This window comes from Gorilla gorilla, chromosome 6 (assembly GCF_029281585.2).
Source record: "Gorilla gorilla gorilla isolate KB3781 chromosome 6, NHGRI_mGorGor1-v2.1_pri, whole genome shotgun sequence".
Taxonomy (NCBI): Eukaryota; Metazoa; Chordata; class Mammalia; order Primates; family Hominidae; genus Gorilla; species Gorilla gorilla.
The window spans coordinates 100645309-100671397 of NC_073230.2; the positions used below are offsets into that span (position 1 = coordinate 100645309).

Genomic DNA, 26089 nt, shown 5'->3' on the forward strand with positions numbered 1-26089 from the left:
AGAAATGTTAGGGTTAATTGACAGCCTCAGAAAAATCTCATAATGAAGTAGGACAAGATAAGGCTAAATCAAATAGACTAAGTTATACATAATATTACATATCATTACAATTTAATGGACATAATCAGTTTCATAAAATGGACCCCAGTTGTATAATTCATTATTATGAGAATGTATTTCTGATTATCATAAAAATAACTCAAATAAAAGTTTTCAGAGAGCAGTTTTCTCTTTGTGTATAAAGACTACATAATGTTACCAAATTAAGTACTTACCATTGCCAGACAGAGTGATACCAGTCTTTGCATCATCATTGTGAGGGAAGTAAGTGTTGCAATCAGAACCTATCCAGTGTCTGTTACACACACACTTCAGCTCATTACTGCAAACCTGAGATCCAAAATCAAGCTAGAGTAAATGTCAACTCTCTGGTACAGAAGCATGAAAAATAAACACTAATTTCTTATTATTATATGCTTAGAATTTGGTAATTCCAAAAATTATTAGTATGTTCTTCTTAACACTAATTACATTATTTCTCCCTCCAGTACCTCAAGCAAATGTTTCCTAGAGACCAACAAGTGACCCAAAGGGAACGATGAATTTTAACAGAGAAATTGATCTACATCTAAAAATAAAAAATCAAAGAAATTATTGTTTTGACTTTCATTAACTTAAATTTTATGAGGAAGATTTAAAAAGCTAAGCAGAAATATAATCATCTGTCAATTATCTAATACAAAGGTTTCCTTCCTTCCATAGTAAGGGTCTTCATGCAAAAATGTTATTCATTTTTTAGGAAGCAAAACGAAATAAAAGTCTGATGAAGAGGGGAGACCTGATGTTTTGCAGTGGACTGAGAAGAAAGTTCCACAAGGCTATACAACCTTGGCACTTCAACCCATGCTGTAGATACTAGCTATGTCAGGGTCAGGGGAACTAAGAACTCCCACGAATTGAGTATAGAAAAAAGATTCATATAAAATTGACACCATTTTTTTTATATTATAGGAAAATAATCTCTTTTCATTAGTCCACTCAGGAAACAGAATATACACCTAAATCTAATTCAAAACAACCTTGAATAGAGAAGCAGGAGAGAGTTAAGTTAGGTTGAAGATCAGCAAAGTTCCTCCTGAGACAGGTTTTTACTACAGGGGTTTCTGTCTTGTCTGATCTAATTTTCAGGAACATAACATACATCCACATCTAAATGTAACTAAAACACAGCCTCAATCAGAGCTACAGATTAACAAATATGCAGAACAAAAAAGGTTTAGGCTTAAAATCAAAAGGCCTGGATTTGATTCACCGTATCACTCCTGTCTTACTAAGGGACCTTAATCAGGTCGCCTGGCTTCTTCAAGCATCAGTTGCTATATCATATGTCAGGTATCAGCGATATAGTGACAAGAACAGACAATGATGCCCAGTATACAGTAATCATAATAAATAGCATAGCTTACATTTATTGAACACTTGCCATATCCGTCTTGTTTTAAGTGTTTTACAAGTTAACTCCTTCCTAGCACAATTCTTTAAAGTGGGCACTATTATTATCTCCATTTTACAGAGGAAGAAATTGAGTCACAAAGGCGAAGAAATTTGCCCAATGTTACCCAGCTAATAAAAAGCAGAGTTGGGATTCAAACCCAGGCTATATGATTGCAAGCCCACACTCTTAACTACATGATATATAGTACAAAAATAATATTTACTTGTATTAATTTTTCTCATATTAATTTTTTGACACAAATAGAGTTGCTGTAAGTTAAAATTACCCCAAATATAATTATGCATAATTACTGTGAATACATAATTATATTATGCATAATTATTGTAAATTATCTGGATGTTGATTTGCCATCTTATTTGCATTGATTATTCTTTTACTAATTAATTAAACAAATGTTTACCAAGCACAACTATGTTTGGTCTCTTGTGTTTTGTTTCAGAATCTTAAGATGGATAAGACATGCTTATTCATTAGCATGGATGATCAAGAAAAATTCCATTATTCTTTTCCTCTTATCCCCTAACATCCTCTTAGATTAAGAAAAGAAGACTTGGAAGACTCCTTCATAGGAGCAGAGCTACTTAGTACATGTCTGCTCTACTCTTATATGCCATGAGAATTCCTATGCTTTGGCAAGAAGTAACAATTAGTTACTTCCCTAAATAAATTCTTGGAATATCCCTGAGGACAAGCATGGAAAGACCAGGAATGAAGGCTTACAATTCCAAAACAGGGATCCTTTATCTTAACTGGATAATACAACAGTTCAAGCAAAGAATCTGGAACAAAAATAAAAAGAATGCCATAGCACATGCTGAAAGAAATAGAACAAACTCTTTTTTGGTGGTATAGGAATTCCTAATTGAAACTGACAAAACTTTATCCCTAGTAGAGGATGAATATTTAACCTGTAAACTTACCTGTACAGGATACACATTATCTGATATATAACTGAAAGAATATATAACTGAAAGAATAGAATTAAAAGTCTTTCAAATGTCATTTTTTTTCTACTCATCTGTAAGAAACATTTCCCTAAGTTATTCTCTTTTTATTTCTAGGACTTATCCTCAGCTTGTACACGCTGGTGTGGCTACAGCAGCGTGTGCAATCTGACAAGTCTGTTCAGATTTGTCAGTGCCCAGACCACATTGTTTTTAAATACTGTGGCCATCACATCCAATTCTTATTCTCTTTCTTAAAATCCCATTATAGTTTGTTAAAATTTATCTCCTAGTTCACTTGTAAAAAGTTGGCATTATATTATATGAGATCATAGTAACACAGAAAAGAAGGATGGGAGAATTTGGTTAGAAAGATGATTCATTTCCTTATTCCCAGGCTTTCTCAGATTATACAACAGAAATATTCAAATAACTATAATTGAATTAGTATTTATATACCAAATAGAAATATGAAAAATCATTTTTTTCCATAATTAAGAAAAATAAATAGTTTAGGGTCCTATCTATTTCTGTGATATAAAAGAAATAGATTCTGACAAGGTACTGGATACTTACTCCATTTCCTGAGCAAATAGTGCCTTCTTTACTGCTCAAGCAAGTACTAAAGTTGAAAGAAGCCACAGGAAGACACCTGTGTTCTAAGCACATCATTTGGGGACCACAAGGTGTCCCATCTTCCACATAGCCAAGATCTACGTCTTCTTCAAGCTTAACATGCCCACCACTAAAAACAAATTGAGAGCAAAAAATGAGTCTATTAATTCACCTTCATTTTGAAAATATGCTCAAAAACTTAAAAGCAGGCAATATTGCTTCCTCTATTCTATTTATTACTTACTAAAGACCAGTAGCATAAGCCAGTTCAATCTCAGAGAAAGCTATTGAATCTTTTGATCTAATTCCTTTTGGAGAAATTGATAAAGTTTAGGATTTGAATGTAATTACTATAAATGGGGCCTGAATTAAAACAGGTTTATCATTTCACCTGGGCTACCAAGCAAAAGGTAAGTAAGGCATTATTACTAGTATGTAATTTGATAAGTTGGCTGACCCAAAAAGATTGCATATGTACCAATTACATTTGAGAATGACTAAACTATTGTATATCACTATTCAATATAGCAAACCTGCATATATTATTTAGAAATGTTTTTTAAAACCTCGGTAAGCATTGAAAATATATATTCACAATTTATTCATATGGGGCCATGTCAATGCTACTATAAAAGTCACCATTTTTTAAACTTTTATTTTATGTTCAGGGTTACATGTGCAGGATTGTAATATAGGTAAACTCATGTCATGAGGGTTTGTTGTGCAGAATATTTCATCATCCAGCTACTAAGCCTAGTACTCAATAGTTATTTTTTCTCATCCACTCCCTCCTCCTCATCACATCCCTTAAATAGGTCCCAGTGTCTGTTGCTCCCTTCTTTGTGTCCATGTGTTCTCATCATTTAGCTCCCACTTATATGTGAGAACATGTGGTATTTGGTTTTCTGTTCCTGTGTTAGTTTACTAAGGATGATGGCCTCCAGCTCCATCCATGTCCCTGTGAAGGACATGATCTTGTTCTTTTTTATGGCTGCATAGTATTCCATGGTGTGTGTGTGTGTGTGTGTGTGTGTGTGTGTGTTACACATTTTCTTTATCCAGTCTGCCACTGATGGGCATTTAGGTTGATTCCTTGTCTTTGAGACTGTGAACAGCGCTGCAATGAACATACGTGTGCCTGTGTCTTTATGGTAGAATGATTTATATTCCTTTGGGTTTATACCCAGTAATAGGATTGCTGGGTCGAATAGTATTTGTTTTTAGGTCTTTGAAGAATCGCCACACTGCCTTCCACAATGGTTAAACTAATTTACACTCCCACCAAAGGTGTGTAAATGTTCCCCTTTGTCTGCGACCTTGCCAGCATGTTATTTTTTGACGTTTTAATAATAATCATTCTGACTGGTGTGAGATGGTATCTTATGGTGGTTTTTATTTGAATTTCTCTAATGATCAGTGATATCGATCTTTTTTCACATGCTCTTTGACCAAATGGATGTCTTCTTTTGAAAAGTGTCTGTTCATGTCCTTTGCCCACTTCTTAATGGGGTTGTTTTTTCTCGTAAATTTAAGTTCCTCATAGATGCTGGATATTAGACCTTTGTCAACTGTAGTTTACAAAAGAATTTTCCCATTCTGTAGGTTGTCTGTTTACTCTGTTGATAGTTACTTTTGCTGTGCAGAAGCACTTTAGTTTAATTAGATTCCATTTGTCAATTTTTGCTTGTTATGATTGCTTCTGGTGTCTTCATAATGAAATCTTTGACTATTCTTATGTCCAAAACAGTATTGCCTAAGTTGTCTTCCAGGGTTTTTATACTTTTGAGCTTTATATTTAAGTCTTCAATCTATCTTGAGTTTATTTTTGTATATGGTGTAAGAAAGGGGTCCAGTTTCAATCTTCTGCATATGGCTAGCCAGTTATCCCAGCACCATTTATTGAATAGGGAGTCCTTTCCCCATTACTTGTTTTTTTTCCAAATATGTTGAATTTATTTGAGAATTAGAAATGAAGTGATTTTTTTGGGGGGGGGTTGGTTTTTTATTATATTATTATACTTTAAGTTCTAGGGTACATGTGCACAATGTGCAGGTTTGTTACATATATATATATGCACCATGCTGGTGTGCTGCACCCAGTAACTCGTCATTTACATTAGGTATATCTCCTAATGCTATCCCTCCCCCTTCCCCCTGCCCCATGACAGGCCCCGGTGTGTGATGTTCCCCTTCCTGTGTCCAAGTGTTCTCATTGTTCAATTCCCACCTATGAGTGAGAACACACGGTGTTTGGTTTTTGTCCTTGTGGTAGTTTGCTGAGAATGATGGTTTCCAGCTTCATCCATGTCCCTACAAAGGACATGAGCTCATCATTTTTTATGGCTGCATAGTATTCCATGGTGTATATGTGCCACATTTTCTTAATCCAGTCTATCATTGATGGACATTTGGGTTGGTTCCAAGTCTTTGCTATTGTGAATAGTGCCACAATAAACATACATGGGCATGTGTCTTTATAGCAGCATGATTTATAATCTTTTGGGTACATACCCAGTACTCCATTACTTGTTTTTGTCAGCTTCATCGAAGATCAGATGGTTGCAGGTGTGCGACTTTATTTCTGGGCTCTCTATTCTGCTCCATTGGTCTATGTATCTGTTTTTGTACCAGTACCATGCTGTTTTGGTTACTGTAGCCCTGTACTATAGTTTGAAGTTGAGCAACGTGATACCTCCAGCTTTTTAGTTCCCTGTGAATTTTAAGAGCTTTTTCTAGTTCTGTGAAGAATGTCATCGATAGTTTGATAGCAATAGCATTTAATCTGTAAATTGCTTTGGCAGTATGGCCATTTGAATAATATTTATTCTTCTGATTCACAACCATGGAATGTTTTTCCTTTTGTTTGTGGCATCTCTGACTTCTTTGAGCAGTGTTTTGTAATTCCCATTGCAGAGATTTTTTACCTCCCTGACTAGCTGTATTCCTGGGTACTTTATTATTTTTATGGCAATTGTGAATGGAATTGCATTCCTGATTTGACCCTCAGCTTGGCTATTGTTGGTGCATGAGAATGCTAGTGATTTTTGTATGCTGATTTTGTATCCTAAAACTTTGCTGAAGTTGTTTATCAGCTGAAAGAGCTTTTAGGTCAAGACTATGGAGTTTTCTAGATATAGAATCACGTCATCAGCAAAGAGCAATAGTTTGACTTCCTCTCTTCTTATTTGGATTTCCCTTATTTTTTACTCTTGCCTAATTGCTCTGGCCAGGACTTCCAATACTATGTTGAATAGGAGTGGTGAGAGAGGACATCTCTGTCCTGTGTAAGTTTTCAAGGAGAATGCTTCCAGCTTTTGCCTATTCAGTATGACGTTGGCTGTGGGTTTGTCATAGATGGCTCTTATTTTGAGGTATGTTCCTTTAATACCTAGTTTACTGAGAGTTTTTAACATGAAAGGATGTTGGATTTTATCAAAACCCTTTTTTGCATCTATTGAGATAATCATGTGGTTTTTGTCTTTAGTTCTGTTTATGTGATAAATCACATTTACTAATTTGCGTATGTTGAACCAAACTTGGAACCCGGGAACAAAGCCTACCTGATTATGGTGGATATGATTTTTGATGTGCTACTCAATTTGGTTTGCAAGTATTTTGTTGAGGATTTTTGAATCAATGTTCATCAAGGATATTGGGCTGAAATTTTCTTTTTTTGTAGAGTCTCTGCCATGTTTTTGTATGAGGATGATACTGGCCTCATAGAATGAAATAGGGAGGAGTCACTCCTCCTCAATTTTTTTGAATAGTTTCAGTAGGAATGGTGCCAGCTCTTCTTCGTACATCTGGTAGAATTCGGCTGTGAGTCTGTCTGGTCCTGGCCTTTTTTTTGGTTGGTAGGCTATTTATTACTGGTTCAATTTTGGAGCTTGTTATTGGTCTGTTCAGGAAATCAATTTCTTCCTGATTCAGTCTTGGGAACGTATACACATGTCCAGGCATTTATCCATCTCTTCTAGATTTTCTAGTTTGTGTGCCAGAGGTGTTCATAGTAGTCTCTGATGATTGTTTGTATTTCTGTGGGGTGAGTCGTAACATCCCCTTTGTCGTTTCTGATGTATTAATTTGGATCTTCTCTCTTTTCTTCTTTATTAGTCTATCTAGTGACCTATCTTATTAATTTTTCCAAAAAATAAACTCCTAGATTTGTTGATATTTTACCTGGCTTTTCATGTCTCAGTCTCTTTCAGGTCAGCTCTGATTTTGGTTATTTCTTGTCTTCTGCTAGCTTTGGGGTTGGTTTGTTCTTGCTTCTCTAGTTCTTTTAGTTGTGATGTTAGATTGTTAATTTGAGAGCTTTCTAACTTTTTGATGAGGGCATTTAGGGCTATAAATTGCCCTCTTCACACTGCCTTAGCTGTGTCCCAGAGATTCTTGTATTTTGTATCTTTTTTCTCATTAGTTTCAAAGAACTTCTTGATTTCTGCCTTAATTTCATTATTTACCTAAAAGTCATTTCAGGACCAGGTTGCTTAATTTCCACATAATTGCATGGTTTTGAAAAAAAATGTTAAGTCTCGATTTCTATTTGTATTGTGCTGTGGTCCAAGAGTGGGTTTGGTATGATTTCAGTGCTCTAGCTAGCATTTGCTGAGGATTGTTTTATGTCCAATTGTGTGGTCAATTTTAGAGTATGGGCCATGTGATGATTAGAAGAATATATACTGTGTTGTTTCTAGGTGGAGAGTTCTGTAGAGGTCTATCAGATCCATTTGATCCAATATTGACTTCAGGTCCTGAATATCTTTGTTAATTTTCTGCCTTGATGATCTATCTAATACTATCAGTGAAGTGTTGAAGTCTCCTACTGTTATCGTGAGGGAGTTTAAGTCTCTTTGTAGGTCTCTAAGAACTTGCTTGATGAAGCTGGGTGCTCCTGTGTTGGGTGCATATATATTTAGGGTAGTTAGCTCTTCTTGTTGAATTGAACCCTCTACCATTACATAATGCTCTTCTTTGTCTTTCTGTATCTTTGTTGGCTTAAAGTCTGTTTTGTCTGAAATTAGGATTGCAACCCTGCTTTTTTTCTGATTTCCATTTGCTTGCTAGATTTTCCCACATCCTTTCATTTTGAGTCTATAGATGTCACTGCATATGAGATGGCTCTCTTGAAGACAGCACACCTTGGGGTCTTATTTTTCTCCAACTTGTCACTCTGGTGCCTTTTAAATGGGGTATTTAGGCCATTTACATTCAATCCCCATTCACTTCATTTATTTTTATCAAAATTACATATGCATATAGTTTAAAGAATCAACAGATAAATTGTTTTTAAACACAATAAAGCAGTTCTCTGCCTCTCTAGATATTCTTCCAGATACTCATCCTAGAAGAAAACCATTTTCTACTCTTAATTCATTCTTTTGTTATTTATGAAGGTCTCCTGGAGTTTCTGGCCTGCTGTTGTCTGTGCTGACTGTCCACATGTGCCGGTTTCATAGCACTGTAAATCTTGACTTTCGCCTCACTATCAACTTGGGGATTGCCCGGTCTCTCTTTGTGGTATGTTGTTTCCTATATTCCCTGTCTTTCTCTTTCTTGGTTTACTTTGTTTTGGTGGAGTGCAATTTCTAGTACTTTCCTGAGAAATTTGTAGCATAACTAAACATGTCTTTGTTTTCTACCCTCATACTTGTTTGATATTTTGCCAGAGTACAAAATCCTAGTTTGGAAATAATTTTCTCTATTGTCTTCTGACTCCCAGGGCTCCTGTTGCCAAATTCTAAACCATTTTAATTCTTAAGTCTTTGATTTTTTTCTCCTCTCTGGAAACTTCCAGAATTCTTTGCTTTGTTCTAAGGTTCTAAAATTTCATAATGATATGTTTAGATGTACCTCTAATTCCACTCATTGTATTCAGCACTTGGTGAGCCTGTTAATATGGAAACTCAAGTCCTTTATTTCTAGACAATTCTCTTGAGTTACTCATTGAAAATTTCCTCCCTGCTGTTTCCTCTGTTATTATTGCTATCCTAATGTGTAAGATTTTCTCTATGTTCCATTTCTTTGCCTTTTTACCCTACTTTCTGGAAGATAATTTCAACTACTAAATTTTTTCTTTCTGAATGTTCCCTGTTTAAAAAAACAGCACCCTATTTTCTTGTTTCATGATAGAAGTCTCTTATCTCTCATAAATATTGATAAGTGGTTTTGTTTTTTTCCCCTTCATTGTCTCATTGTTTTTGTCTTTTTTTTTTCACGTTACAGACTTTTTTTCACATCTCTGATAATCTGCTCATATTTGAATTAGGAGACCAAATAGATGACTGGAAATCGGTACCATTGAGGTTGGACTACTTCCATACAACCCTTATACAAATATTGCTTGCTGTCCTCCAGCTTAGAAACCTCCTCTTTTATTCTCTATAGAGTATAAAGCTCCAATCTTCCATGGGAGGTTGGGAAATCCCGTTTAGCTGAGTTGGGGAAGTAATCTGAGTATCTAACTGCTTTTTTAACAGCCTTTCATCTATTTTCTGTATTTCAGCCCCTTCCCTCCACTCCTTCCCTCCCTCTTCCTAAAGTAGATGATGCTGCCAATTTCTGAGCCTGTGGGGAAGTAAGAGTATATCTTGGATTGATTCTCAGTTTTCCTCATTACTGACTTAGGAATTCAGCTTTCTCAGCTTTGATAAGTAATGTGCCACACATCCATTTGCTTTATACATAACAAAATATTGTTGCTATTATCTCTTCTCTCTTTCTATGCCTCCCTGCGGATATATGAACTCTAAAAAAAGATCCATTTGGTATCATTTTAGTGAGATTCCATAAGGGAGCAAAAGTAGATGCATATATTTAATACACTGATTTACCTAGAAGTCCTCATTCATTTTCCAAACTCTGTAAGTTTGGAAACCAAACTCTGTAAGACTTTACTGACCAATCTAAACCTAACTCTAGTAATCACACAATATTCTTCATTCAACTATTTTTTATCTTCTTTTTATCTCTTCTCTGTTAGGATTTACTCAATCGTCTCTATAGACTAGATTATATTTCGACCTACTAACATGTACGTTAATTGAAAACGGAAGGAATCCTAAACTGCATTCCTGAGAAATAAGATGACTCAGATTCTTACAGAATGGTTAGATAATTACCTGCAGTTTAATGTTCTTCCTTGCTGCACAACTAAAGTAGATGTGATTTCACCATCGAGTTCTCCAAGTCTTGGGATATTGCCAATATTGGTACACAAAAGGTAACCACAAAGCACATCCCTGTATCAAAAGATTACCAATTACTTCTTTTCCCAAATATATAGCAAACCATGTACAGTTAGAATAATCTCTCATTTTAGCATTTGGTTTTCATCAAGTATATTATCTACTCATATGCCAAGTGAAATAAAATAAGTCCAAATTAGTGTGCCACCTGCTCTAAAAAGTGTCTTCACTGAAACTCTTACTGATGTACCAAAATCTCAATTGTTTTCTAGCTTTTTCTTTACTGTCCATTAGTTCAGGTATTTAAAGAATCCATCAAATTGGCTTCTTTTATATTGAAATCTCTTTTCCCATAACACAATACTGGATATACTAATCTATTTCTTCTTCTTCTTCTTTTTTTTTTTTTCTTAGAGTCAGGGTCTTACTCTGTTGTCCAAGTTGGAGTGTAGTGGTGTGATCATGGCTCACTGCAGCCTCAAACTCCTGATTCAAGTGGTCCTCCTGCCTCAGCCTCCCAGGTAGCTGGAACTACAGGTGTATGCTACCAGACCCAACTAACTTTTAAATTTTTCACAGAGACAGGGTCTCACTATGTTGCCCAGGCTGGCCTTGAATTCCTGACCCCAAGCAACCTCCCTCCTCACCCTCCCAAAGCACTGGGATTACAAGCGTGAGATGCTGTGCCCAGCCAATTTTTTTTTTTTAATTGGTAATTGAATGATATTTGGATGAGCATTCTTTTGGAATACAGATGTTTTTTTCAACCTGTTGCCCTAGAATTAAAGAAGAAATTATAGGTTGCATTTATTTTACAGACTGCCAACTACAAAGGCTCATTATCCTTTCTTCAATATATTTCACTACTTCCCCAACTATTACATATGATTCTAACTTAACTTATAAAATATCTTTACTGTTGTTAATACTATCTTACATATTATTTATATCCAACACATTTTAATTATTAGTAGAGATAACAATAAACATATTTTTAAAATATCTTGTGAAGAGTAATTAGTAAGTTAGCAAGATTATATACAAAAGTATCAGACTTTACCACATGGAGAAAAAAGAAAAATTAGAACCTGTATTTTTCACCAACATAGAAAAGAATGTATTACTTTATTCTTTAAAAATACTTTTTAAAATTATGTTATCATTTTACTGTATCTATCATAAACAAAAATGCTTTCTCAACAGAGAAGAGATATTCATTCAAAACTTTTTTGAATGTCATTTATGTATATGAACCTATGTAATCAGAATATATAAAGACAATTAGATATGATCTTTATTCACAAGAAAATTATACTCTAAATAAGAAGATAAATCACACACATAAACAACTTATAAAACAAAATTACGGACAAATAAGTAGAAAGGGCTGTGGAAGTTCAAAGAAGAGAGATAATTTATTTCTAGAGTAAATCATAAAGAAATTTATATATAGAAAGTGTTTTCCAAGCTGGGCTTTGAAGAATAGGTATATTTTTGGCTGATGATGGTATGAGTTAAAGGGTGCTTCTGGAGGATTATAGAGCATAAATGTAGGCATGGAGGTAGGGACATATTAGGAATGGTAAGGTTTGCTAGATTTGGAAGAATATAAATGAAATGACAAAAAGTGTAGGTTGGGGACAATTGTTGAATAGGTGCAGTGCCAAGCTAAGGTTCCATTTAATTTGTTAACAAGACTATGACATTCAGCAAAGTGGTGAAGAGAGAGTTCTGAAATCATACTCTCCAAATTCTAATTCTGCTTATTATTACATCCCATATACACGACTTCAGACAAATTAACTGTGTCTCAGTTTCCTCCTCCATATAATGGGAGGACTGCCATGAAGATTAAATGGCATAGCTTATGTAAAGTGTGATACAGTGCTTAGCACACAGTGTTCACTCAATCAGTGCTGGGTACTGTTCTCACTATTAATTAGTCATGTGGAACCAGTGAACTTTCAACAAAGAATTGACAGTAAAAAAGATCCAAAAGATTATTCTGATAGTAGTACACTAGGGAATGCTGGCACAGAAAACTGTTAAAAGAATTTTGTAATAGTTGAAGGATTAATATAGGTCTTAGTTCAGGTAATGGTAATAGGAACGTAAGTGAATACATGAATTAAAGACAAATGGTGGCAAAGCAAAGGGAAGAATGGATGTAATTTGGCATTTGGACAACGTGTAGAGGGAAGGATCACTTTAAGGCTTCTAGACAGAAGGACAGTGAAATATTGAGACCTTTGGCAAAAAGGGGGTGGTTTGGGAAAGCTAGAGCCAGTTAATTCAATTCAATAGCACTCGGTGCATATTCTTGTGGCTTTAAGTTCTTTTGCCTTTGAGATGCTAAAAGGTGTCTTCTAGGTAAGAAAATCCTGAGGTGGGGGCAAGTATGACCTGGGCCTTAGGAGAGAGGCGAGCACACATGTCAAGATTTGGAAGCCCTCTGCATAGGTGATGCTGGAACACTGGGAAGAGATGAGGTTAAGGAGGCAAGAGCACACTTTGTATGATGCAGAAAGCAGAAACTTCCTAGTCACTCAAAAAAGTACACTTGTAATTGACCAAGGGATGAATTCTGGGCTGACGTCTCCACCTCACCGTTTGTTGCACTGTATCCATGTGTCTTTGTCTTTCCCACAGTTACCCTTCTCCGTCCCTTCAATATTCAGTTTCTCATAGCAATATTTGTCTGATGCTGTCACCTCTAAGGCAGAAAAAAATTTTCTATCAGTGAGGGAAGTACGATTTGGCTGCTCAAAAGCTTTGCAGAAAAGAAAAATTGTAATATAAGGACTCTTTATCACTATAGTGTTATCAATTCCAAAACTGTTACCAATGGTTCACAGTTTTACCATGGATCATATATATCCATGACTCAGATAGGTTTTCATTAAAGCTCATTTGAAAACAAATGTATTTAGTTCTCTGTTGGGACTCAGGCTGTAGGCTACAAAAACAAACACTCCTTAGAATTTGGCCAATAATTCGGGCAGATCATGAGGTCAGGAGATCGAGACCACCCTGGCCAACATGGTGAAACCCCGTCTCTACTAAAATACAAAAAAATTAGCCGGGTGTGGTGGTGTGCACCTGTAGTCCCAGCTACTTGGGAGGCTGAGGCAGGGAAATCGCTTGAACCCGGGAGGCAGAGGGTGCAGTGAGCTGAGATCACATCACTGCACTCCAGCCTGGCAACAAAGCAAGACTCCATCTCAACAACAACAACAACAACAAAAAAGAATTTGGCCAATAATTAGGGAAGGCAATAACAAATATTTCCTTGAATATATACTCCATTCTTTAATCTCAGTGCTAAATATAATACATGAATTTCTCATTCAGCATATTTTGTTAATCATAAAGACAAGTTTATTATAATAGTTATATCCTGTAGTTAGATTCAAGAGACAGTGGTACAATTTCTACCTTGCTCACCACTTCTTAGCAGCTATCAAAAGCAATTTCACTTTGCTTTAAGACAAGCTTGAATTCATGCTAAATCTCTGGAAGTCAAATAACATTTTAAGGTACATCAGTATCTTTTTCAGGCTTTTATCTTTTCTAAAACCAGGGAAAGTTGATAGAGTTATCTAAGAATTAGGACAAAATGCAAACTAATCAAAGGATAATTGTTGGTATATTAAAAAAAACAATAGTTATGTCGGTAGTTATGTTTCCTACTTCTTGTTGTCAGCTACTATTTTTGCTCAAGTGGATAAAACAAAAATGATATCTTTTTTCGGAGTACAAACCTGCCTGACTAAATGTTTTCCCATCCCAGTGTTTCCAATTGCTTAAAGAGAGCATACACTTCCCCTCCTAAAAGGACTGTGGCACCTACTTATAACTATTAAGAATTATCATTATTTTTATAGCCTTTTTCCTACTACAAATTGTCTCCTGAAACAGTTTAAAACAAAAACTGCTTCCAAAAGTTTGGGCTAGTAGTACTTCTAGGAAACAATATATTACTCAACATTTAAATAAACATTTAAATAGAGTATAATTTAAATCTAAATATTATATATTTTCCTTTGAAAATCTGACAGACTTTAAAGGCTAAACATTAACATTTCTTTCCGATACAGCAAAGCCACTTCAGCAGAAGTGCATAACTAGGAAAGCCAACTAGAGTTTAAGAAAAATATCCAAGGAGGAAAAAAATGACTCTAGATAAAATGCTGCTGTTCTAAGTTAAGGACGCCCTGTCCAGGGTCCACATCCATCCCATATGGTTGTGAAGGTTTAGCTTCAGGGCACTCAGCTGAGAAGAGTACACATGGAGCTGAAATCCAGGTTTGCTCTATTCTCCAAGCTGTGCACCCTGGCATGGGCTCCATCTGCCTGGCAGCAAAGGCACTTTCTGTCTCGTCCACAGGCACTGCCAACTAGCCAAGATGTGTGGGGCTGTCTTCTCAAAGGGGTGCCTTACTCTAATTTCCAGAAACATGCCCCTGCTAAGACCTGTGGTAGCTTTGAGAATTCCCCAGTCATAAAGTAGTCAAAAATTTACTTCCAGCACACATGTCCTTGAGAAGTCCGCCTGATATCATGCTTTAACAATGATCAAGCCACACTATTTACTTACTTTGCCCCCAAATGTATTTGCATTGTCTATCTCTGGTTTTGCATCTTCCTCCAAAGCAAATTCCCTAAAACGGAAAAGCAAATACCCATTAGCGATGCAATATCTGCTTATGTCAGATAACTGAAAAAGAAACTATGATTGGGAAAAATAATAGACGAATAGTAGAGAGGCCTTTTATCTTCAGAATTGATTACAAACATTTAAATTGATCTTCCTATTTTGATAAGATTTCAGTATTCCTTTCACGCTAGTACATGTGAAAAACATAGGTAAAAATGAAGTGACCTACCTGAACACCATCACATGAATATCCATCCATTTTATGAATGTTAGGGGCACACTAGGAAAAAGAGAACAACTATGAATGAAATGCAGTGCAAAATATAAGGCTGAGCTAAACCCTTTAATGTTTTCACTTTTAAAAACATATTTGTTAATATGGCTAGTCCCTTATACCATCTATAAAACAAAATGCAAAGGAGGTCAAGAGCAAGTGGATGTCCTTGAAGTCTGGGTATTTGGTAAAAAATAAATTAAAAAAATAAAAGGGAAAGCAAGAGGAAAAACAATGGGTACACTTGCCCCTGAAAATATGAATCTACCAGAGGCAAAAACAGTTGATTACATAGCAGCAAATAAAAAGAACTGACTACAATAGGCTCAATTAATGATACATTTAAAAGCATCTTGATTCATACAGATATACTATTTTTCAGAGCAAGAAAGAGAAGGGGACAATAAAAAAATAAAGAGTAAGTCTGCATAAATGGAGCAATAACTAGTTTCCTTTCTTTTGCCATGAGAAGAAACATAGACCTTATACTAAAAATAATGACTTTCAAGCCAAAGTCCACTTTAAGAATGTCAGAAAAGGACACACTTTATAATCCTACTTTTTTCCTTGCAGCAATTATGAAAAATTATAAGGCATTATTGAATGAGTATAAACAGAGAGCAAAGCATGCAATTATGTTGCCTCTTTGTCTTCTGATGATATCATGTGCCATTTTGCAAAAACGGAATACCAAGAGAGGAAACTGGCCAACAGAGATGAAAGTGCAGCAAAGAAAAGTGATGACACCAGAAGTGAAATGCAAATTGAACTTGTAAATGGAGTTACAGAAAAAAATTGCTGACTGTGGGAATGTCAATACTGCTGTTCAAGAGCCTCTAGACATGCAACCAGAGGAACTTGCTGAAGGAGGACTTAATGACATCGGTGAATAAGGTGATTGTGACATATAGGTGACGATGTCCCAGAGGGGGTAATGCCAGCAAGAAACTTCACATTCACATCTTCACATCTCTCAGGGATATCTCATGACATTGAAAGCACAAAGAATAAAATGTTGAAAGCTGATCCAAACTTAGAAAAGGGTGTGACAGTTCAACAAGGCATAGAAAACATGCTCACTCTATATCATAAAGCTTATAAGAAGGCAAGCTCTATTCAAACTACTCCTAAGGTTTTTACAAAGAAATAAAATCCTTTAATTCTCAATGTTTCTCTTTTAATATACAGTATGCTAAATAAATACTATTCTTTCACCTCCCTATCCATTTAAAACCAATAGTAAGAGAGTTTTTAATAATCTGACAGCATTTTTTGAAGACTGCAAAACAAGTGCAATATTTTCCTTTGATTATTAAAATGACTTTGCATGGTCTCAGCTTGCATGGTCATTTTTATGGTTTGGCACTACCCTTCAAAGTGAGGACCATCTGTATGTACAGTGACCATTCTGAAATCTGTGAACTCCCACCAAAGTTTATTCAATTTCTCTAGCTTGTCTATCTATAACTAAGTGCTATAAAATTCAAGAGCAGCTATTAATGGCTGAGGCGATGCAAGCTGTCATAGATAAGAGTCAAGAGAAAGAAAAGGGTCCTTTCTAAGAATCCAGTGTGTTTGTGAGTCCCTGCCTCCACTGACTTCCTGTTCAATCAGCTGAAGAGAGTTTGTTTCTTCCTTTACTAAGTAGATGAAAAGAAAATGCCTTGTACTACCTACTTAATACAAAAACAAAATAGTTAAGGCATGCACGCAGTCTGAGGTTAGTTCAACGTTAAGACAAAATTATGTTTGACATCTGCTCAAGCTTCAATCACTGAAACTTAAATTCCTAAAAAAAATGGAGAAATGATGTGAAAGAGACATGAGCATCTTGTTCATTTATGTTTCTCTTTGAGGGTCAGTGCACTAAAGATACCCCCACTTTTTCCCATAAGTTTTAGAGCAGTTATTTTGTAAATTACCTGGCTTGAATTTCCTGAGCACGTTTCACGAATATCACAATCATTTACTGCTTCTCGGCACACAGTGCCCATAGGCTGAAACTAAAATGAAAAAAAATCAACGTGTGAAAATGTAGGGAGAAAAAAAAATCTTACAATATCATCTAAAAAAAAACAAAATGAAAATTGTTTGGCTAGAAATCCCTTATACTACTGTAAGATGGTAATCTGTCAAAACCACAGTTACTGAAAAAAATTTTATTTTAATAGTTTTAAGAAACAGTTTCTTGTGTATGATGTAATTTCCATAGTCATTACACATAAGCCTTATATTATACTGCTAAATTCCACAAGACAGGCCAGTTAGTCCAGGTTCTAGTAATTTTTCTGTACTAACAGCTTTTGAATTTACCCTTTACTCTTCATTCTCACCGACACTTTTATCACATTATCCTTTTCTGCCTTATCTACCAGGAATTAAAAAATTACATTTTGGGTTGAACCACAAAAATTAGATTTTCTGACAAAGCTATTTCCTCCCATGTTTCTTCTACCCTTCTTTTCCCCTGCCTCATTTTTACATGGATTTAGATCTTGGTCTTTTATTATTTTCTAGTGTTTCTATTATTTAAGTCTTCGTATAGGCGTTTTTGTTTTTCTGTTTTCCATCATCTCAAATACTTCTTGCAAGTGTGAGAGTTATACAAATAAATGTTTAATTTCATTAGGTTAAAAATGTGAATTGCAGGAGTACTCATTAAAATGAAACAGACCTGAGATATATAGTTAAAGTACTTCCCCTTCCCTTCTCAATCCTTCTCTTTTTCTCTCTCCAAAATGCTAGCATTCAGGGCTGTATCCTTACATGCTTTGTGTCTGCTCACACAAAGGCACATGTTATTCTGCTTCCCTCACTTTCTAGATAAGCTTTATCTTCTCTAGCTGCTCAGAACCCTACAGGCATTTGAGTCTCCTGCTGTTCCTAGAACATGCACTGCCCACTATAAACTCCAATCTGGATTTCAACAAGTATTTTTTTTTAGAAGACCCAAACAAAATATGTATTCATTCATCCATTCATCAAATATTTAATAATGTGCCAAGCACTGTTCTAACTACTGGGAACTCAATGGAGAACAAAACACAAGAACCCTGCTCATCAGGAACTTGCATCTTAATGTGGGTTAAAAATAAGGAAATAAGAAAATTTAATTTCACGTTTCTCTTCTTCCTTGGGACTAAGACAAGCCAACATTTTAGAATATCTAGGGTAGAAATATGAGCAAATTTGGGGTAGTTTAGAGGAATGCATAATGTTCAAGAAGTTCCAGGAAACTTCTAAAAGAAAGAATAGGGAGGGAGGATTTGCACTAAGTGCTAGGATACAGCAGTATATAAATCAACCAAAATCCTTGCCCTACTGGAACTTGTATTATAATGGGAGAAAAAAAGTAATAAACAAGTAAACAAGCACTCTTTAACAGCAGTGGTCTGCAAACTGTGGCCCATGGGTCAAACTTCACTGATTGCCTACCTTTATAAATAAAGTTTTATTGGAACACAGCTATGCCCATTTGTTTCTGTATTTTCAATGGCTGCTTTCAAAGGCAGAGCTGAGCTGCAACAGAAACTTTATGATCACAAAGCCTAAACTATTTACTATCTGGCTCTTTATAGAAAAAGCATGCCAATGCTGGCTTATAGATACACTATTATAAATACATGTAGAAAAAAACAGAGATACACACGGTTTCTTATCTTTTTCTTCTATTCTCCCTCCTCCATTCACTGTCCTGCCTCTGGCTGCCCCAGGAGTCTAGGGTGGCAGGTGAGAGTTCGGGAGGATGGTAAAGAAAGTGGCAAAAAAGATCTCACTTGACTCTTGACTGGTACAGCTATAACTTACTTTGAGGGATGGCAGTCATGCCATTTTATTTTATGTATTTTAATAGTATTATTTTCTACTTGTTCCTTGAAATAATTATATCACAGGGAGCCTAGTTGTATAAATCAAAGGGAAAACAGTGTAATTAAATGCATTTTATAGATGGGCAGACTTAAAACATTGAGGATTAAGATAAATGATTCAGGATGTCTTATTACGGCAGTGGAAAAAGCTGACAGAATAAACAGGGGTGGTAGCCAAAATCAAAGAATGTCTTTCACATTTGGTTTAATCTTCTTTTTAACAGAGTGCTTTCAGAGATCTCTGCCAGTGCCTGCTTGTCTTAAAAAGCTGCCAGGAGACACAGTGGTAGAGTGGAAACAACAGAAACTGCTGCCAGCAGATCTGGGGCATAACTGTACATCTATTCCTTACTGGCTAAGTGAGCCTGTATAGAGGTTATTTAACTTCCTTGAGATTGAGTTTGCTTAACTGTAAAAATCAAGATAATAATGCCCATCCCAAAAGTGTGCTTGTGAGCATTATCTCAGAGAGTGGTCTCCACCAGGGGTGATTTTACCCGCAAGGGAACATTTGGCAGTGTCTGGGGACATTTTTGGCTGTCCCATCTAGGAGGGGTGCTGCTGGCACCTAATGGGTGGAATGCAGAGATACTGCTAAATATTCTACAATGCACAAGACATACCCTTACAACAAAGGATTATCCAGCCAAAAATGTCAATAGTGCCAGAGTTGAGAAATTCAGATATAAGATGATACAAAAGTCCTTAGCATAATCTCTGGCACACAGTAGATACTTACTATGATAGTTTCATATCCCATCCTCCTTTAACTCATTAAAGTTACTCAATCAGCAAATTATCACTAAGAGAGTGCATATTTATTCATTAACTCAACAAATACTTACTGAGAATGTATACCAATTACTGTCTAAGTGCCTGGCTCTGCTCCATGAAATGTACAGAGTAAAGTGAGAGACAGATAGAAATAACGTAGACTATTACACCAGATTTTGTATGAGAAAACAAGAATTAGATTTCTTTAGGGGAAGTAAGCCTCAAATGTTAGTCTTGATGTAAAGGCTTAAATATTTGGAGATAGGTATGAGGATGCTGCTGGGAGGATGAAAACATAAAGTGTGTAAAGATGCATTCTAAACTTGCAGGACCAATAACATACGCATGGTATTATCATGTCTCAAAGTACTCCCTTGCTTCCTCAGCAGCTAATGCAAGAGATACACCAAGCTGAGCAACAAGAAAAGATCTACTGAAAGTCTCCTTGGCTTTACCAAGAAAGGTAAACATCATTTAAACATTAGTAACACCTGGTTTCATTTAATGTGCATGCTCCACAGAAAGTATGGAAAGGACAGCCTCTGAAGATTAACAGGGTTCAGGCCCTAGTTCCCCAACTTACTTGGTGTAAGACCTTGGGCAAACTACTTTACCACTACAAGCCTTAGTATTCTCATCTGTTAGATGGGAATAATAATAAGCAACTACACCACACAAGATTTTGTGAAGATCCTATAAAGCACCTGGCACTTACTCATTTAATATATGTTAGATACTATTTTTGCTATTAGATTATATTTACCCAGCCTTAATGATTTAATCAAGTATGTCCTTTTTTTCTGTCAAACGGTCATTAATGTTTATTTACCTTGCACTTTTTACAGCAAAGACCGTCACTGCATTGAGAGTCTTGAGTCAAGGTGCATTTCTTACAACACTCTGCTCCTTCAAGGACACATTCCTAAGGAATATAAACATTTTCAAAACATCAGAAAATGGTGTCACTTTCCTGAAAGTAACAGGATATTTTCTAAAATAAATGTACAAACTCACAATAATTTTTCTTCCACAAATCCTATAAAATTCCAGGCATGACATTTGCTCCATACATCTCAGTGTGTGGACCTGGAATGACCCTGAATTACCTAGAAAATATCATCAAAACAACCAGAGACTTACGGCCGGGGTTCCACAATCACACTCCTCTCCAGTTTCAATGAAGCCATTGCCACACTCAGGAGGATCAAGAAGCTGTGAGGAAAACCAAAAAGTGAACTAAAATATAGAAAAATCAACATCAAAGACTTTGAGAGACCATAAGTGCCATACCCAAATATACCTGCCCTGCCAGTCATTCTAAAATATAGTTTTATTTTCCTAAACTAGAAAGCATGAGCTCAGAACTTGGAACTTTAAAACAGAAGTGTCTACTTCTGTTTCCTTTTCATATTTAATATAGATAGTAAATAGTTTACCTATATATTTATATATATAACATACATACCACATAGGGTCTGGTAAATGTCATCAAAATTAAAGATGATCTAACCATTCACTAAAATCAAGTCAGAGTCTCTCCTGAAAATTCATTTCAAACTGGAAGCAGGGGAATTTGGAGTCAGATGTCTAGATTAAAATCTTGGCTCAAGTACTTACGTTGGGTAAACTATTTAATATCTCAGAGAACTTAATATCTAAAACAGGAATAATAATAATAATAGTTGTCCATCCACATCAGAAAATTGTTGAGGATTAAGTTTAGTCATCTGTGAAAAAACCCTTTTTTACTATATCTCCTTCTGATACAGGAAACTATTTCATAGACAATGAGAAAAGCATCAAAAAATTAGTATACCCATTGATCGACTTAATATAAAATACAGCTCCTCCTATTAAGATAGTTTTGCAGCGAACTAAAATTAAATTTTCTCCAGAGATTGAAGCAAATTTTGGCCTGTCCAAGAGTATGTTTTAGGTCTGTTTTATTGTTTAGCTCTTCATCAACTTTGTTCTCTTTTGAATATAATGTATCCTATGGTGACAGGCAAAATTAGTAAATAATTGTTATATGCCAGATACCTAATATTCATTCAAAAGCTAATCAAAGTTTACGTATTATAGAATGAAAATGTACACACACCAGTAAACAGATGGATACACACGTGCACACATACACTTTCATAACTAATTAGAAGAAAAAAACAACAAAATAAAGAATATATACAACAACAACAAAACCCACTTGATTTTAAATATTCTCTCTTCTACAAATGAGTCAACTTTTGTCTATATTTCACTTTTGGTCGAAACTGATCATAACAAATAAAAAACAGCAAAAATGGAAACTTATCCAAATGATAACCACACTTATTCTCTTACTCTGGGTTTATAATAATCAATTATTTTGGTAAAAAGACTTGAACTGCTTAGTATTTATGGCAGCAGTGATACAGTTCAAATGTTCTTTCCAATCTTTTGAAGAGTCTTAAAATTGTCAATTTGCTTTGCAATTCAGTATGATACATTTTCTAAATTACACTGTAGTGAACAGAACATTAAACCAGGTAAATTAAATGATTACAAAGGCAATGGTGCATATCCCTGTGGTGCACAGAAGCATTTCACAGTTCACATAATTCGCAAGGACAAAGCATTCTTTTTTAACATGCAAAGTCTTCAAAATGCAGGAGGAAGACCTTCTTTCTAGTCAGTAACCAGAGGATGCGCTGCAAGTTGTAAAAGCCTGTGACAAAGTCCAAGACTTTCTCCATTTCTGCTTTAAGAAGACTTGTTTTTCATACTGAGAAATACTTGTAATTTTAACATACTGCTCATTCAGAAAGGCAGTGGTAGGGAGTGATGAGGGTAGATATGCCCCCACCTTCTACCTGTATGAGTTGTGATTAGGTAACCAAAAAAAATAAACATCAAGAAAATAAAAAAGAAAAGTAATAAAACCATTTTTGTAAACTAACTCTGAATCATCACTCGGCTATATAAAAAGAAAGAGGAAAATTTTCAGACAGCAAACACTGTTATTTCTACCTGCTTTCTATTCCCATCAGAATAGCCCAAAATGCCCAACATTAAAGCTGACTTTGAATATGCAGATATATAGCATATCTAGAATATGTACATACAGGGCAAGTTGAAAAGCTCTCTAAGATTCAATAGCTGAAAATGCGTATTTATAATATTTTAGAAAGGTTGATAATTAATATTATAAACCTTATTAACCACACTTATTACCTTAGAAGGTTTGTTGAAAAGGCAGGCACCACCTCCACTATTCAGGAAATCATGATACTCTTCAATATTACACTGGGTGAACTTTTTAGGAAGATAATAGCTATAAAAGAGAAGAAAATCAATAGCTGGGTTCAACTCATCTTTCTCATTTGTGAATGTCTGAAAACTGAACACTTAAAATTGTATATTACTCTTTAAAATGAGGGAATAAAGTCTACTTATCTATGACATTTATATTCAATCTATAAGAGTTTTGTTCAGTCAATATTATTTCTTTTTTTTTTTTTTTTTTTGAGACGGAGTCTAGCTCTGTCGCCCAGGCTGGAGTGCAGTGGCACAATCTTGGCTCACTGCAAGCTCCACCTCCCGGGTTCACGCCATTCTCCTGCCTCAGCCTCCCGAGTAGCTGGGACTACAGGCACCCGCCACCATGCCCAGCTAATTTTTTGTATTTTTAGTAGAGACAGGGTTTCATCATGTTAGCCAGGATGGTCTCGATCTCCTGACTTTGTGATCCGCCCGCCTCGGCCTCCCAAAGTGCTGGGATTACAGGCGTGAGCCACCACACCTGGCCAATCAATATTATTTTTAAATTCCTCATTTGGTGACTAATAGTTACTGTGGGTTTTTCATTATTTGCATGTGCCTTCAAGTTCAATCAAGGAGAGTTGGGAAAAATTTATTTTATAATGAGTCTTCCCTAAATATTAAAACTGAGCTAGAATCCAAACTGCAGAGCATTCCACAAAATAACTGACCTATAATATAAATGTGTCAGGTCTTAAAAGTCAAAGAAAGAGGAACTGTTCCAGACTGAAAGAAGCTAAAGAGACACAAAAACCAAATGTGATTCCTTTTGCTACAAATGACAGTATTGAAACCTGGGACAATCCTGAATGACGGCTAAGAATTAGATAATTTTACTGGTTGTATAGTGGTTATGTAGGAGGATGTACTTCTTTGTAGAAAATGCAAAGTAAGGTATTTAGGAGTAATGGCATACTAAGCAATTTATGATCCACCGGACAAAAAGTTTCTTTGTTATTAATCTTGCAACTCTTCTTCAGGTTTGAGGTTATTTTTTAAAAAATGTATTCTTAAAAAAACTAATAAGGTCAATAGAAAAAAGATCTTGATTAGAGAATAATTTGGCAACATGCATTAAGAATCTTCAAAAAGAGCACACCTTTGGATCTAGTAATTCTACTTTTAGAAATTTTTCTTGAGGAAATGATTGGCTATGTGCACAAAGATGTACGAACAAAGATATTTGTGGTGGCACAATTTATAACAGGATATAACAAAAGCATAACCTAAATGTTCAACAGTAAGAACTGTTAACTAAACTGTGATATATATATAACTAAACTGTGATATATATTAATAAAACAGAATACCATGTAGTTATTAATGATCACAGTGTTGAAGAACAGACTCAGAAAAATGCTGACTATACAGTGTTACATACTGAATTAAAATACAGCAGTATTTTAATATCAACCATGGTTATTACTGGAGAAAAGCCACCAAGATTTTATTTTCTATATTTTTTAAACATTGTTTTACATTGAGCTTTGATAAAAAAGGAAAAAAAAAACAGGTAAGAATGAGTAGTTTTTATAAAGTTTCCCAGTAGCCTGCAAAAACTGTCCATTTATATCCCTACTTCTTCTAAACACAGTAGTTAATACTTTGTTATCAATTAATGGAATTTATAATGATTATTTACCCTAAACTCATTTTTAAAGTGCTTCATGCCAAACTCTCCAAATAAAGCTGTCTTGGGTTTAAGTTGTCTGAACTCCTTTACTTCCTTCACCTCCACTTCCTCTAAGCAGACAAGGAGGGTTTCCAGATACTACAGGAATTTAATCAACTTGAGCAATCAGCCTGTTTTACAGCCTCCTGCCTTGCAGCCTGCTCTTTCCCACACTTTGTGTGGAATGTGGTCACCCAGTCAGCTGGAACCAGCTCCTGACAAACACTGACAATTTATACATGAACCCAAGTAAACTTTCCTCATTACCATGCTAAAGTCTCCACCACGGGAGGAACCATAGCTTCATTACTATAACTTGAAACCTATGTGCTGGCATAATGATTCACTGCATCTGCACCACTGGGATCCCTCCTCTGCATGCAATGACACACCCTCTCCCCCCTCCACCTCCCCATAAAACCCTCCTGTTGCTTTCCCTCAGGAAGACACTCATCTAGAGAATACTCTCAGAGCTCTCTTTACTTGTGACTAGTAATAAAACTCTCACTGATCAAAACCTGCATTTTCTTTTTTCAGGCAGGGGTCTCACTCTGTTGCCCAGGCTGGAGTGCAGTGGTGTGATCTCCGCTCACTGCAGCCTGGACCTCCTGCGGTCAAGTGATTCTCCCACCTCAGCCTCCCGAGGAGCCGGGACTACAGGCATGTGCCACCATGCCCAGCTAATTTTTAAGTTTGTACAAAGTTTCCCCACATTGCCCAGGCTGGTCTCGAACTCCTGGGCTCAAGCGATCCTCCCAAATTTCTGGGATTATAGGCATGAGCCACTGGGCCAGCCAAAACTTGCATTCCTGTGAAGAGTTGTTTGTTCTTGCCAGGCAAAGGAACCAGGTTTTTTTCAAGTAACAAATCCTGACAAGACAAACTTTATTCTTCATTTGAAAGTTTCTTACACACATTGTAGCTGCATCAGACCAATCTGGTTCAACTTTTATGTAATAATGTTATGAATTGTTTTTCAGTTGCCGTGGACCCTTAGGTCACATAGTCTGACCATGCTCAGATGAACCAATGGTGCAACCACAGGAGGAACCTAAGTGCTCAGTTGAGAAGCAGGGACTGAATTAAGCAGCAGATACGATGGTAAAGTTTGGATGTTTGTCCCCTCAAAATCTCATGTTAAAATATGACCCCAATGTTGAGAGTGGGGTCTAATGAGAGAGTCCTCCCGAGAATGGCTTAGTGCCCTCCAAGAGGAAATGGCTGGTAGTAAGTTTACACAAGATTCGGTTGTTAAAAAGAGCCTAGCACCCCCTCCCTTCTCCC

At 35.9% G+C, this 26089-nt stretch overlaps 1 protein-coding gene across 23 annotated transcripts in view; it reads right to left on the minus strand.

Moving 5' to 3' along the window:
- Nucleotides 1-26089, minus strand: part of ADAM22 (ADAM metallopeptidase domain 22) — a 267617-nt gene that overhangs the window by 36644 nt on the left and 204884 nt on the right. For all 23 annotated transcript variants that reach the window (XM_055346842.2, XM_019031229.4, XM_055346836.2 and 20 more), the window contains 10 exons: nucleotides 23047-23146; nucleotides 20977-21048; nucleotides 20666-20758; nucleotides 17116-17196; nucleotides 15149-15199; nucleotides 14860-14923; nucleotides 12870-12975; nucleotides 10197-10316; nucleotides 3037-3205; nucleotides 276-390 (listed from right to left, as the gene is read on the minus strand). In XM_055346842.2, the coding sequence (XP_055202817.1) occupies nucleotides 276-390; nucleotides 3037-3205; nucleotides 10197-10316; nucleotides 12870-12975; nucleotides 14860-14923; nucleotides 15149-15199; nucleotides 17116-17196; nucleotides 20666-20758; nucleotides 20977-21048; nucleotides 23047-23146 (971 nt within the window). The remainder of the gene's footprint in view (nucleotides 1-275; nucleotides 391-3036; nucleotides 3206-10196; nucleotides 10317-12869; nucleotides 12976-14859; nucleotides 14924-15148; nucleotides 15200-17115; nucleotides 17197-20665; nucleotides 20759-20976; nucleotides 21049-23046; nucleotides 23147-26089) is intronic.